The sequence below is a fragment of the Schistocerca serialis genome, chromosome 1 (genome assembly GCF_023864345.2).
Source record: "Schistocerca serialis cubense isolate TAMUIC-IGC-003099 chromosome 1, iqSchSeri2.2, whole genome shotgun sequence".
Classification (NCBI taxonomy): domain Eukaryota; kingdom Metazoa; phylum Arthropoda; class Insecta; order Orthoptera; family Acrididae; genus Schistocerca; species Schistocerca serialis.
In genome coordinates this window covers 597273193-597288537 of record NC_064638.1, presented here as the reverse complement: position 1 = coordinate 597288537, position 15345 = coordinate 597273193, and the positions used below count along the sequence as shown (strand labels likewise).

General features: G+C 43.8%; 1 protein-coding gene across 1 annotated transcript in view; it reads right to left on the bottom strand.

Annotated features, from left to right (window-relative positions):
- The window catches only part of LOC126417731 (odorant receptor coreceptor-like), an 89740-nt gene that overhangs the window by 38685 nt on the left and 35710 nt on the right, over window positions 1-15345 (bottom strand). The window contains exon 5 of the mRNA XM_050085144.1: window positions 6231-6386. Coding sequence (XP_049941101.1) covers window positions 6231-6386 — 156 coding nt within the window. The remainder of the gene's footprint in view (window positions 1-6230; window positions 6387-15345) is intronic.

The window sequence follows — 15345 nt, the reverse complement described above, 5'->3', positions numbered from 1 at the left end:
AAACAACCGCAACCATGCCAACTAAACGATACCGTCTGGCCTGCAACAAAGGGCAGAAACCTACAAACAGCACCAACGCGAGCCGCAGCACGGCACCCAGATGAGTGCTTATTAACGGTTAACCTTAACCAGACATACGCAATCACGACAGTACCCACATCCTGCGAGACCTTGCTTTAGTGAAAGCTAACCATCATGCAGAGATGGAAATAGATTTTTTGTGGTGGCCATTACGCAGGCGTGGGCGTGTGGGGGGGGGGGGGTCCACCTGTTTTTTTAAACCAACCTCAGGAGGCGGCCGTGCCTATTACCTGAATAAAGCGCGCAGTAAGAGACACAGTGTAACAAAAGAAGAATTAGAATTAAAAAGGCAAACGAGTAGAGCAGTTAAGATGGCAAGGCACCACAAGTGCCATAACTACAAAAGAAACGAGATCCAGACATCCCCTAAAGTCAAAATCAGTCAGCCAATCAGGAGCTCAGTTGGTCAGCGCAACTGACGAAGGTGACACGTCTGATGGCCGAAATATTGTGCCCATTGCACACTATGAACCGGCAGTATTACCCGTTGACTGTTCGACTTTATTGACTTTTACAGTACAGTCTGTACGGTTGTAGGGCAAATTATGTTTTATACTATAGTGTGCTAAGGCTGGTTCAGCCCCAGTAACATTTTTTTTAATCACTGCAAGATGAACTATAGACGAAGAAGCAGAAGCAGAGTCCTGAAATTAGTGAAGAAGCCTAGAAGTTTTTTTATCATTCCTGATTTATACTGATGATGTTTTGTTTTCAGGTGTTACTTAATCTAAAGGTAACAGGAATAAACAGTTCACCTCACCCACCACCAACCACCTGTACAGCCAGCCTTCATAACCATAACAATATACATACATACATCACAACACATGCATGCACTAAGGTTTTTTACAGTAACCAGACCTATTCCAACTGAATAAATTGTAAATACAATTTCAAATAATTTGCAGTTTCCATTGTATTCGTTCTGTTGATCATTAGTTAGCCAAACACCATATTCCACTACCCATCGACTTTTATACTTCTGCAATCGCTTTCTTTTCTGTATAGTCGTATGAACCTTATGTGGGCATTTTTAGGTTAATATATTAACTATCTATTTCATCCGTTTCACGATCAAGGTTACGTTTTGTAGGTGTACAGGGAGTGTTTAATTTACTAAAGTTGTCTTTATCCATAATTCACTATTACATAAAGCTATAAAACCCAATAATCGATCTTTATTGCACTCAGTCCTCCTCACACAAAACAAAAATTGAAACACGTAGTACAAGGATTACCATCGCTACAAAAGTGCTACAACTACGATATTGCCAGTGCCAGTGTTGTTAAGAAGAACGATGCAGTGTTTTTTTTTTTTTTTTTTTTAAAAAATCCGGTGATACCGGGCAGGGGCTTCCAATTAAAATGTCCTCTACTATACGGGAATTACATAATATATGTGTACACGTTGTGACGTAGAAACAACGACATTTGGAAGCCTGGGTCTGGCCGTGATTGGTGCACGGATAGTCAAAGCCGTTGAGCCGAACGCTCGCGTATAGCGGAAATCCGGGCTCGAGTCCCGGTCTGCCACAAATTCTCACTGTCGTCATTCTCTTATACAGCTGATAGCTATTCAAATTTGCAACTGCGAATACATTTCATGTACAGTATTACCACTGTTAGATCACTGAGGTTGGCAGCAGTCGTCTCGTAAGGGCACCAAATGTTTCGACGAGTGCCGATATGTAACGAGCAATAGTTTGGAGGCCAACGGCAAACTTTTCATGACGTAAATAAACCATGGAGAGATGTTACTCACTTCACAAAGTCTAGGAATCAGCGGTATTTAGTTGAAAAGATTGTGATTTGAAAAGATTCTCATTCTTTCTCAATTGGAATTTTGAGAATATTGACAATTGTGGTCAGACTGCGTTCGGAAAGGAGAACCCAGTTAATACTTCAGAAACCTGACCAATTCGTTGTAACCTGAATTACTTTTTAACGATATACGTAAGGTGAATCCTAGTAAATATCAAACGATGTGAAACAAAGTACTTTCACGTACTTTATTGTTCTCGAGAAGTATAAGGAACAATTGCCCGAAATAACGTACAACAAATTATTAGATACCAGCGATAACATATCGGAAGGGTTACTAGGGTGCTAGTTGCCGCTATGATTGACACTAGATACGATACGGCCGGGAGTCATATCACCGCATCCAATCTTGATTTAGGTTCGCCGTGTCTTTGCTGATCGATTAACAAGCATACAAGCTATTTTGAAAAGAACTCGGCAGACTTCCTTCGTCATCCTTGTCCTAGCTGACCTTGTACATCGTCTCTGAGAGCTCATCGTTAATAGACAGAGGGGTCTTACACCCAACGGAAAGCGATTGTCTTATTGTCTTCCCCCGTGCTCAGTGGCTTCACTCCTGGCGGTGTGTGAGAATTACGACTTAAATGTATCTTCTTCTTGTAGGTGCCTGCAATGAATGTGTGTGTGTGTGTGTGTGTGTGTGTGTGTGTGTGTGTGTGTGTGTGTGTGTGTTTCTGTGGTAAATCATGATAAGGGAAGGGACGGGTTTAACCTGTTCCAGCATGTGGTGTATTCCTCTCAAGTCAAAAGCGAACGTCCGCAGCCAAGGGGCGAATCGCAATTAGCAGTGCCAGAGATTCTTATTCCCAAGACACTCTTCTCTGGAGAGGTTTGGAACGTGATTCACATCGTTGCTGGAAAGTCTAGTGCTCCAAAACTTTACCCCAGACCCTTTCCTCAGGGATTTGAACAGGTTACTTCAGAATGGAATACAATCTTGCCTTAGCGACCTTGAATACGGGATTACAGAGGTGAGACCTGTGGTTGATAGTATCTTTAACTTGGAAGGAGAGACAGCATTGGTCGTATATTTTTGTTTATTACAGCACTGAAGATGGTCACTAAGTGACCGAAAATCGATTTTGCGATAATAAACAAAAATATACGACCAATGCTGTCTCTCCTTCCAAGTATACCCATTATCTGGTCGTAGTGCACAGGACACTATGGAGTCGCCAATCAACAGGATCTTTAACATTATACTTCCATTCTTCGAAGGCTAGATACATGTGTTGATGGAATGAGGCTAGACGTCGACTGTACCTTTGTTGTTTGCTACAAAGCTGTTTTCCGAACGATCCCGCAAACAATAATTACGGATCAGATCCGATTTATCATGGTCACGTAAGGATATGAACCTCAGTCCTTCCTGTAATGCATGAATCGGCGCCTGCTGCTGCAACATCTTGTCCCGGGCACTGGCTGCGTACAGGACTGGATTGCCTGGGCTTTCGGGGGCCCTGTGCTCTGCCACCACTGCAGGACTACTTGTCGGGATCAAGCTGCCTTCTTGTTCTCCGGGCATCCCACGAGCCCACTAGGGCCCGCGCAAACAGCTGTACCCGTTCGTCCTCTAGTACGGTGTTTGGAGCTCTGGGTCGCCTCACCATCACTTGGTCACCTCACCATCACGTGGTCACCTTCACCGGGACAAGACACCGCGCCGGATCTGCTACGGCCTTTGCTGCTCGAGGAGTCCAAGGGGCATAACACAGCACCAGTGGGGCTAGGTAAGCACTGTCATTGACTGGAACCGCGCTGGGAGGACAAATGTAACGGCGTATTTGCCGCAATCGCTGAGTTCCCAGAGATTAACACTCGTGCCCAGTAAGACTGGATGGTTGTAAATAATACTTAAACAATATAGGACCGTGGTACCATGGGCTGCCATCATCTGTCGCACCCATTTCCATCATCTCGGTACATTGTCACATCCAGAACCCAAGTCCGGCGCCGCCATGCTCAGTGGAAGTTACGATATCCTAGATACACGCACGGGGAGTTGTATGATGTCAGCCTGTGTCAGACCATCTTCTCATATTTTTATTCCTATTTAGATAATGATAAGCATTTGTCTTGCCTGCCATCTACAGTCTCTTTTTTTATTCACACGATGCTTGCTTTTCTTTGTCAAATTAATTTCACGTTTAACTACTTGAGTGGCAAGGAGCACTAGTGCACTTTTATTTCAATTCGATTCTGGGGAAACCTGTCATTAACTGAGTCTACAAGATCTTCTGTATCTTGTTGCTTTCGGCTCATGGGAATCACCAACTTTGGGGGGGGGGGGGGGGGGGGACAAACAGCGTTTCGCTTGGGACAGGCGCGCTAATGCCGATTCAGAAACAGAGATCGCTATTGAAAAGGGACTAAACACCAGTACTGGCTGGCCAGCATAATTTGGGGCTCCGGAAGGAGAATAGGGTTCCGCTGGACGGGCTGCCTCAACGTCCTATTCAGACAAAACAGAAAGGAACGTATGGGAATCTGGGGAGGGCGACTACTTGCAGAAATTACCATTTCGTCTCGTTGTCGGACAGCACTCCAAATTTATGATGCATTGCCACGGCTGCCCCTGTGGCGTACTTAATCCGCGATTAAATTGCAAGCCTCTCTGTGGTCTCTCCTGAAATGAGGGCATGCGAAGCAGTTGATAGTGACCCTCCCGTTAGGATATAACACGCGGCTGTTTTTTGGTGCTATTCAAGAGGAGTTGATCCTGTGCCCACACTAGGTTTCACCTCCACGTGTCGTCATCATACAGATAAAACATTGTACACACACCAGTTACAATTTCTTACACTAAGCAAAGTACAGATACGACACATAAAGTGCGGCAGAACAAAACTCATACGATTAGGCAGCTGAACACCTCCTTGGCATCACCCAGCCAACAATGGCATACGACTCTTTCTTTTCTTACTTGAGAGACATAAAGCGATAATGATGAGAGGTTCACTGTTTAATCCAAAATGGGATCTGTACTGAAGTGACAAAAGTAATGGGATACCTCCTAATGTCATATCAGACTTCCTTTTGCCCGGCGTTGTCCAGCAGCTCGACGTGGCACGGACTCAACAATAGTTGGAACTCCACTGACCCTTGCTGCCTCTATAGTCGTCCATAATTGCGAAACAGTTGCCCGTGCAGGATTTTGTGCATGAAATACCCTCTCGATTAGGTCCTATAAATGTTCGTTGGGATTCATGATGGGCAATCTGAGTGGCCAAATCATACACTCGATCTGTTCAGAATGTTCTCCAAACCAACCGCGAATAATTGTGGCCTGGTGATATGGCGCATTATTTCATAGAAGTCCCATAATTGTTTGGGAACATAACTCTTTTCAGTCAACGATCGGCTCAAATGGACCACAGGACCCAGTCCATTTGATGTTAACACTACCCATACCGTTATGGAGCCACCACAAGCTTGAACAATTGCCTTGTTGACAACTTAGCTCCATGGCTTCTTGGGGTCTGGGCCACATTCGAAACCTCGCATCAGCTCTTACCAACCGAAATCGGGCCTCATCTGACCAGACCAGGGGTTTCCAGCCATCTAGGGTCCAACCGTTATAGTCACGAGGTCAGGAGTGGCACTATAGGCTATGTCATGTTGTTAGCAAAGGCACTCACGTCAGTCGTCTACTGACATTAAAGCCAAATTTCGCCGCAGTGTCCTAACAGATACGTTTTTCGTACGCCCCACATTGATTTCTGCTGTTATTTCATGCAGTGTTGCTTGTTGTTAGCACTGACAACTCTACGCAAACGCCGCTGCTCTCTGTCGTTACGCGAAGGTCGTCGGCCACTGCGTTGTCCATGGTGAGAGATAACGCATGAAACTGGATGTTCTCGGCATACTCTTGACACTGTGGATCTCGGAATATCCCGAAAAGGAATGTCCCATGCGTCTAGCTCCTACTATCATTCCACGTTCAAAGTCTCTTAATTCCCTTAGTGTTGACATAATCACGTCCGAAACTTATTGACATGGAATACCTGAGTACTAATGACAGCTTCACCGATGTACTGCCCTTTTATATCTTGTGTACGCTACACTACCGCCATCTGCATATGTGCGTATCGCTATCCCTAGACTTCTGAAGTTTGTCTTCAGATTACCATACGAATAATCCATCTCGGGTCGTCCCTCTCTATTTGTGGAGACGCAAAGAGCCTCAAAATTTCTAGAAAATGTGGTGACTGACTAGAGTTCTCTGAAGCATTCAAAGTTTCGTAAATTATTGGCGTTACCTTGAAGAGCATTAATTTTATTAAAATGAAGCTTTGTCACAATGTATCATTAGATTAACCATCACCTACCTGCAAGAGCGTCTGCCTTGACAAGGAGTACGTTTTTCCAACTGTTATCTCCATCGGCTGTGAAGCCCTGAGCATGAAGATTAGCACGGAGCGCTTGAAACGTGCGCTGCCATCTGGCCAGTTGCAGCTGAACGCAGAATTGGTCAGACGCTCGCTCTGGAAAAGGGCAAGGGAAGATTGGATGCTGTGAAATCTACATATTCTATTGGTGGTAAAAAAACAGAATTCAGTTAATACAGGCATATAGAAACCTTATTGGACGAGAAATTTAAAACTTACAAAACTTTTTACAGTGGTGAATTGACTTAAATAATGTTAAGTTTTTCTTCCGCCCATTAGACTACATCGCCAGTACTCTATGAACAAGTAAACGGACGAGTTTTTAATACAAGTTCAGTGTGAGTTACTGCGTCGAGAGATGTGGAGCAACGAAAACAACTGGACTTGTATGAAGAATTTAGGTCAACCCTAGCAGTGCAAACTGCATAAACAGGGTACTTAAAAGATAAATGCCTCCAGTCGAAACACCTTTATATTGATGAACGAAATAGAAAATGGAGCAAAAGAAATGTCTGCAGAGGGACCAAACACTTCCGTATAAAATGACATACGCGTACGGCAATCCGGTATTAAATCCTATCATTCAAATCGTCTATCACAGGTGTTAATAGCTTAATGTCCACAATTTCAGCTTATGCACGATGTTAAGTATAGCACAGACTGTAGCAAGTGGATTTTCAAACTTTAATTCTGGAGGAAGGTAATGATAGAAGTTCTTTATAAAGTGAAGTTTTCAGAGAGGAGGCGATACTAAGTAATAACGAATACTAACTGCCGCATTTCAGAATCGCAGAAATCAATTAAAATCCACGAGAACGATTATGGTTTCTAGAAAGTGAATATTTAGTGTGATCTGGTGCTTGGTCGTCGAGTCGTTAGGGCTTCCTTATTCGTAGAACTCACTATCAGTGGTTTATTGGAAGTTTATGTTTACCCATAGATTGAAATTTGGAGAAAGTAAACAGGAAGAAGATGATTTTAATGCAGGAAAGAGCTCATTCACATTCCTCGCTATCGAAACGGTCTACTGTGTTGCCTGGCAGATAATTCAGAGCTCAAAAACCTTGAGGTACGCCCCGTACTATACAGGTGTGGCACATCGTACACTATATGAAGAAACGTATTACATCAGTCAGTGAACGTTAATTTGTGATGTGTTCAGCCATCGCCTTTATGACGGCTTGAACTCTAATAGCGACACATTCAGTTTGGAGTTCGTCTGTGGACGAAAGACAGCCTGTTCTTCGTTAAAAGAGAAGGTAGGAATGTTGTATGTTGGGGTCTTGAGCGAAGTCGGCGTTCTAACTTGTCCCTTATATGTTCCATCAGGTTCAGGTCGGAACATTGGAAAGGCTAGTCCATTTCAAGAATGACGTTGTCTGCAAAACATTCCCTCACTCTTGCTACTCCATAACAGTACACATTGTCGAACTGATACCAACAAACATTGTCTCTGCACTGTTTCTCTATTGTAGAATGTAGAATGCGTTCATATCCCCCCGCATTTAGCGTTTTCTTGAGCGCAATATGGAGACCACACCCTAACCGGAAGAAACAGCCCCGTATCACCTCATCCGCACGTTACTGTTGGAAATACACATGATGACAGGTAATTTACTCCAGCGTTTCGCCAAACCCAACTGTCACAGAACATGGTGTGGTTCATCACCCCAAATCACTTGTTGTGATCATCCACTCTTTAAACTATCTTAATCGTCGCTTAGCATTGATTACAGAAATGTGTGGCTTATGAAGAACGTCTAGACCGCTGTAGTTCCTTCTTTTTAATCCATTCGCAGAGTCATTATGATATCAGGAGTGTTTGCAGCACACTGGAACTCACGAATGTTGCTTTACGCATTGGTTTCATGCGAGTGTTCGATGGTCCTTGTTTGCCAAGACATGAGATCTACGTGACTGTGGTTTAGCTGTGGCTATACCTCCGCGTTTCCGCTTAACAATCACGTATCCATCAACTGACTTAGGCAGCTTTAACACGTAACTGAACTCTCCTGAGCGACCAGTTCTACTGTACCTGCATCTTCACTGAGCACACAACACACCTCGCCTCCTCTTGTAGTACTGTCGGAGCCAGCCCTAGTGACGTCTAGTGGTCAATTCCCAATTACGTAAGGGTTACCAGATAGTTTTTCTTATTTTGAGTACGTACATAGGACAAACTATAAGAACTCTCGAAGAAAGATGTAGGGATTACAAACGTTACACACAATTCCAGCAGGCAACTAGTTCAGCTGTCAAACAATAAACTGGTAACCAAGATTATAGGAATTTTTTTTGTTCCATGATTACCGGTTTCAGCGAAACTAAAGCCGCCATCGTCGGATCCGATGATGGCGGCTTTAGTTTTGCCGAAACCGGTAATCATAGAATAAAAAGAATTCCTGCGAGCTTGGCTACCAGTTTATTGTTTTACAAGCGTCTACATCGCTCCCACATGAGCACAATGTGCTCCCTACAAAATAGTTCAGCTGTCGCCGAAAATGGCCTTTCAGTGAGCACAAAGATACCACACCATCGTCGTGAAGCCGGCGACAAACTTCAGGGAAGGTGTATAGAGGGAGGCAGTAGAAGTTAGATTGGCACATACTTCCATTGACAGAGAAAGAGGCCTTGGATTAAGTGCAGCACAGGAATCGGCTTATAGTTCGGCGAAATACACCGGAAAACTCCTCAATAGCTCTCTGCTTTCTCGCCTATTAAGTAGTTTTTGGAGAATGGCAATCCTTACAGTTTTCTTATTCGTAGGTTCGTTTATAGCGCTGGCATAGAATTTGTGTTGGATCTGTATTTCTGTTGAACGAATCGTCCTTTAAAGACGGCTACGACGGCACGCAGTGTGTGCAGTTCGTTTACAACGTCTTGAACGGGGGTTATCTCTGGGTCGGCTGAGGTCGGTAGACATCGGTCGATTTCTGGCCGCGTGTGTTTTGTGCCCGGCTGCTGAGAATAACAGCGATGTAACAAGATAATACTTGTGTATACAGGAAACATGATTGCGAAGGAATTGTTGTGCCGTGTCGTGCTAAACCAGAGTTCACCAGCAACAAAATCAGTAATCCCCTGCCCCCAACAGCTGCATTTAAAAAAAAATCGAATTCTCATTTTAAAAACAGCATCAGCAGCTCTGTTTTAAGAAAAGTTAGTTGCTCATGCATCTCAATGTTTATGACGACGTGTCTGCTGAACTGTGTGTCGTACAGTGATAAATTTTGATAGTATATTAAATGGTATAGAAGGGCATTGTCTGCAAAATATTTTCCGATTAGAGTTATTAGCAAAGAATTGGTTAAACGTCATGTCTAATGCTGAAGCTTTACCACAGCTAAAATGTAGTAAGCGGTAAGATTTTTCTTTTCATTATTTTGTGGTGGGTGTCAACGAAAAAATTTTCGGCGACGTTAAAAATTGTGTTTGAAGTTGTTTTCAAGCCGCCAAATGCTTCCGTTCTCAAACACTCGATGAGTATACGCTGGTTAAATTTCGCACCATAAGTTATGCTGCCTCGATGCATACACACAGTTTCTAACATAAATACGCATTATTGTGTTATATCTTGAACGTAAGACTGTATCTCTTAATGAGTAGAATACAGTCCGTTCCACAACTGTGTGGAATACCGCCCGTGAACGCCGTTAGTAAGGCAACCTCCAGCTGGAAACGTACCTTGTGTACCGTCTTAAGTCATTTAGTATTACACGAGTGCATACCAAGAGGGATGGTCGATATCTAGTCAAATCACAGGAACAATCTTTTGAAGCAATAAAGTCCATTATACATGGGCTCTAAAAACCTTTAAGAGCTATGAGCACTTCTTCATCTACGGCTGCATAAAACAAGTATCTTCTACTACAAGCTCTTTGTTTTCCACATTTAGGGAGGAAATAGTAATGGTCAAAACAAGAAATAATTTTTTAATAAACATGGTCTCTAAAACGCATACCTTCAGAGATATGACCACTTTTTTCAGTAGAAGATTTATATGTTCCAGAGGTGCGAGGATGGACAAGTGCTCACACATCTTATGCATGCACTTAAGAGCACATGTTTACACAACAATTTCTTCTTGTTTTGGTCTATATTACTTCCTTTCAAAATATACAAGGCAAAGAGCTTGCAGTAGAAGAGATGTGTTCCACATTACCAAAGACGAAGAAGTGCACATAACTTTTTTGCTTCCAATGATCGTTCCTGTCATTTTCGTCAATACTGATCATTCCTCCAGTGACAGAGTGTATAGGTACGTGCACTGAAGAGCACTGCTTGCTCCCCCACATCTATAGTCTCCCATGGCTGTCTATGTGTCCTGGGTTTGGAAGATGAATCTTGTTTCCTCCGATCCCCCGCAGAAAACTCGGTCATAAATGTCGTGAACAAACTACATCGTTCACAGTTTATATGAAGTCCAGACAGCGGACAACGAAATCTGTGCTCGAAGTCCAATGAAAACAACAAGGGAACTTGTCGGAATATTGTGTAAAGAGAAACTGGTAACTCGATTGCAAATGTGAAATGCTGTAAATCATATTCCCAAGCTGAATAGCACCACCTTGTTGTGTTTTCCCAATAATGCAAGTGTTAGCTTTCCACTGACGAATCTGGCACTTCATGTGTGACTCTGATTACGTGAGCTTCGTTCGAGATGATTACCCTCTTCCCACCAACAAAGGTGTCGAGGACTCATTAGCAGTTGTTACCTGTCACCAGTCGACGACGGTTCGGTTCCGTCACCGCTGCGCTAATTCGCTTTTTGCCGACTTCTGTCAGCTCAGGGATCACTAATTCGCTTTGGACAGCAAGTAAAACTGAAACTTGCCATTAGTCACATGTAGCTGCTCTATTCATGTGCCACATTATTGCTGGTAAGAACTTCGCAGCTAAACATTTTCGTTTCACATCAATTTGTTATTAAATGCACAATATTACCAGTTTCGGTCTTGTGTCAGCGTCAGATCATTAGCAGCACTATAAGGATAAATGTTAAATACTTTATACACAGGTACATGAACACCTGCATGTACACAACATTTGACGTTGCTAATCATATCAGGATACTCCTAATGATCGGATGGTGGCAGAAAGGCGGATAACTATTAATTATATGCCAGATATGATCGCTGACTCGAAAGCAGACTTTATGTCTTTGACTGAAAAATTTTTACGTCACTGATTCACGATAGTCTTTTTTTTCTATGTTGGTTGTTGGGAGAAACATTTTTGATTCTACACTCACATAGCCTAGTACATGGAAGACCTTGCAAGTGTTGCGTTTCAGTTACATGCGTGCACCTTCCTCCAAAACCAGTAACTGGAATGAATCGCTCTTTTTCTTGGCAACTGCAACGGGATGTATGCTCAGATAGACTATCCTGCGATTCTAAGACTCACAGAGTCGTGTCAAGTCACTTTTAATCACCGACTAGCAGCTCATTAAACACGGAAAATGGCCATAATCACGTAATTCGATAGCCCGTTAAATTTACACAACTCGTTGCATTAAGCGTGTTACATTCATGTGGAAACAGACGTAAATATTTGAAAGGGCGGGAGGGTGAGAGACAGAAGCAAACAAATTCGAAACTGACTGCAAGCGCAGTAAAAAATTCGGCCTCTGTAAACGCATGCTACTGCACCTTGTTTAGATCAGTCAATCACAGAACATTCGACTGCATGCATATCGTTTAGTAATTTAGTATGAAATGGAGAGAGATGGAAAATTCAGTTCAGTGCTACAGAACGAAAATTTAACATGAGCCAACCCACTGTTACATATTTGCATGATTTTATCTCTTCTGGGGAAGCGAAAATTCGTCACAAATTTGTCACGATGAACCAACGCATATTGATGTATGGTTACTCTGCTGATAAATCCTGAGTACATTTGTTTCAGTTTATTAGAAAGTGAGCAATCATTTAATTGAAAAATATTTGTCGCAGGTAGACTTCTAATGATAAATGATATTTGATCAACTGAGATCTTCGGTACTCCTTAGAGATGTGTTTGCCGTAACAGACACCGGACAATCTGATGACATATTGGTTCAGCAATGGCAAGCAAACTACATTTTTAATGTGGGGACAAGAAGACCCCTTCAGTGACTAGCTTTAGCGTGAATGATAAATACTATTTCTGCTAAACCATTAAGCATATTTGTATACCGATAATGTGCGTAGGTGTGTTAGGCAGTCAGTGCTACGTTGTTGTGCAATAAGAAATAATTCATGAATATTACTACGCAAAGTCGTAAGTATGGATCCAGTTCCTTAGGTCCTGCTCCATGGTAACGATTTCGGTCTTTTGATTTTGAGAAAAAAGTCATGAGCCGGAAAGATATTAGTTGCACTTTCTTCTGAGACCTTTTATGAACATAGAGCGATTAGAGGCATGGACTGCGAAGACGGGTTTTACCTTTTCTGCAGACAAATGTGTGTGTGTTCACTTTAATCGTTCTCGACGTGCTTTTACCTCCCCTGAATTGCGTCTGAGGGACACCATTCTTCCTTTTAGAGACGCTGTGAGGTTCCTGGGCCTCACTTTTGATTCCACCTCAAGGTGCGGGCCCTGAAGGTACTGAATATTTTGAATTGTCTGAGCCATCGGTCCTGGGGAGCAGATCGGGCGCGTCTGCTGCAGTTTTATAGGGCTTTCGTCCGGTAGCGTCTTGACTATGGATGCACTGTGTATGGGTCAGCGAGGCCTTCGTATCTGAAGATTCTTGACGCAGTACACCATGAGGGTATCAGAATGGCCACTGGTGCCTTCCGTACCAGCCCATCCCCAGCCTGTGTGCTGAGGCATGGGAACCGCCGCTCGCCATCCGGCGGAAACTCCTTATGGTGCGACGGATGGGTCAATTCCTTGCCTGTCCTACCTCCCCTGCGTACCCTACTGTTGCCCGACCGCCTATGGAACGTCTCTTTTCCAGTCCTCCCAGGGCAACGAGACCATTTGGGATTGGCGCCAAGCATTTGCTTGAGTTCCTTGGTGTGAAGCGTGTGCCACCCCAACTCCAGGGTTTTACCCGCCTACCTCCCTGGTTGCTCCAGAGGCCCAGCGTCATTTTAGACTTGTCAGAGTACCGGAGGAGCTGCACTCTTGCGTTTGTTTTTACCTCCTTATTTTACGATATTTTAAACCAGCATCCCGACCATGTACCAGTATTTACGGATGGCTCTAAACAGGGGGACTCTGTTGGTTGTGCTGTTGTTTTCCCTGATCGAGTCGTCAAGTTACGGCTTCCTGCGGCGTTTACCATCTTTGATGCCGAATTGTTTGCGATTTTGCGGGCATTGTAGAGGATGAGATGTGTTCCCAGTCTTAAGTTTCTCATCTGTTCTGACTCCCTGAGTGCCCTTCAGACCATGCAACACTTGTACCCAGCGGATACGGTCGTCCAGAACATCCATGATGCCCTATTCCACCTGCAACGGCAGGGGAAGGAGGTTTCCTTCTGCTGGGTGCCGGGGCACGTGGGTATTAGGAGAAACGAACTGGTGGATATGGCTGCCAAAGATGCATGTTCCCTCCCTCACGTTGTTGAATGTGCCGTCCCCCTCCATGCTGTTACGCCCCTTTTGCGTTTTCGTGTTATGCGTCAGTGTGAAGAGGAGTGGCTGGCAGTTGGTGAAAATAAGCTGCGTCTGGTCAAGGCCAGCCTCCGCATCGGGCACAGTCCCTTAACGCATGGATTTTTACTCCGCCGGGAGGACCCCCCAATCTGCAGTACTTGCGGCGTTCAGATTATTGTCCGCCACATTTTGCTTGACTGTCCTTTATTCTCTGACCAGAGGGTGGTGGTTTCCTTGCCACCGGATCTGCCCTCTATTTTGCAAGGCGATGCAACGACTGTGGTTAAGGTCTTACGGTTTGTGTCCTGTCCAATTTGTTGCCTCGGATTTTAGGGAGAGGATTTTAATGTGCTGCTGGGTGACTGGCTCACCTAGGTTTTAGGTAAGAGGTCCGCCAGTCACGAGTACCTACTTGTTTCACTTCGATTTCTGTTCTCTTTTCCTTGTGTTTCCTTTCCTTTTTTAGTGCGTTTCTTTTCCTCTTGTTTTGCCTCTCTGTGTGAGGATTTGGAACTGCGTCAGGCCTGTGTCTTTTAGCCGTTCTCCTTGTTCGCTGTCCGTCTTCGTCCCTTCACCGCATGTGTTCCTGTTTCTATGCGTTTGCGCGCTGCTGACCACGCTGTTTAGCGCCCGAAAACCTCAAACCACACACACACTGAACATAGATTTACTGCACACTGCTGTTACGGATAATGTTCATTGCTATTTTACACGCACTGTGCGTTTCATCTTAAAGGAAAAAATGAAAACATAATTTGATTGAGAAAGTAGAGTGCAGGGACTCGATTCAAGGGAGCAGTGAATGAAGGTGGCGTTCAGAAAACATTTGGTATAGTGACAGAACGTAAACCTCATTAGCACTTCTCCTTGCGGTGAATTACGACGCACGGAATGAAAAATGGAGCGAACAGAGAGAAAGGAGGAGAGGCCAGGTCGTAGTTGGAAATATCAGACGTTCAACATTGTCTGACAGATAGTTGCCTCAAAGACACAGTTCCAAGCAAAAACTGAAGACTTGAAATAAAAAAGGCTCTAAGTGGAATTATAAGGGATTTGGAAGTTCTGTGTGAAATGGTATCTACGTGCCAAGCCCAAAAACATATGAACGGCTCAAATTGCCATTGAAGGAAACGTAATTTCAAATGCAAGCAACGGATGGCATGACGCTTATTAGCCACTGCTGTTACCACATGTAAGGCTCTATGTTCAGCGCGTTTACCGCTCGGTGCCAGATAAAATGGAGGAGGCAGCAGATCCTTGTAACAGTCTGAGTGTACAAAAACGACGTGTTATAGGAGAAGTTGCTGTCACAGCAACGAGGAAAAAACTGAAAAATGAATGGAATGAATTATTAAGTTCAAGTAATAAATGTATTGCTGGAAAAACTTGCGTGGCATACGAGGTAAGTCTCATTACTGATCGATAACCTACTCCATATCTGGACAGAATGTTTATTCTAGCTTTACCA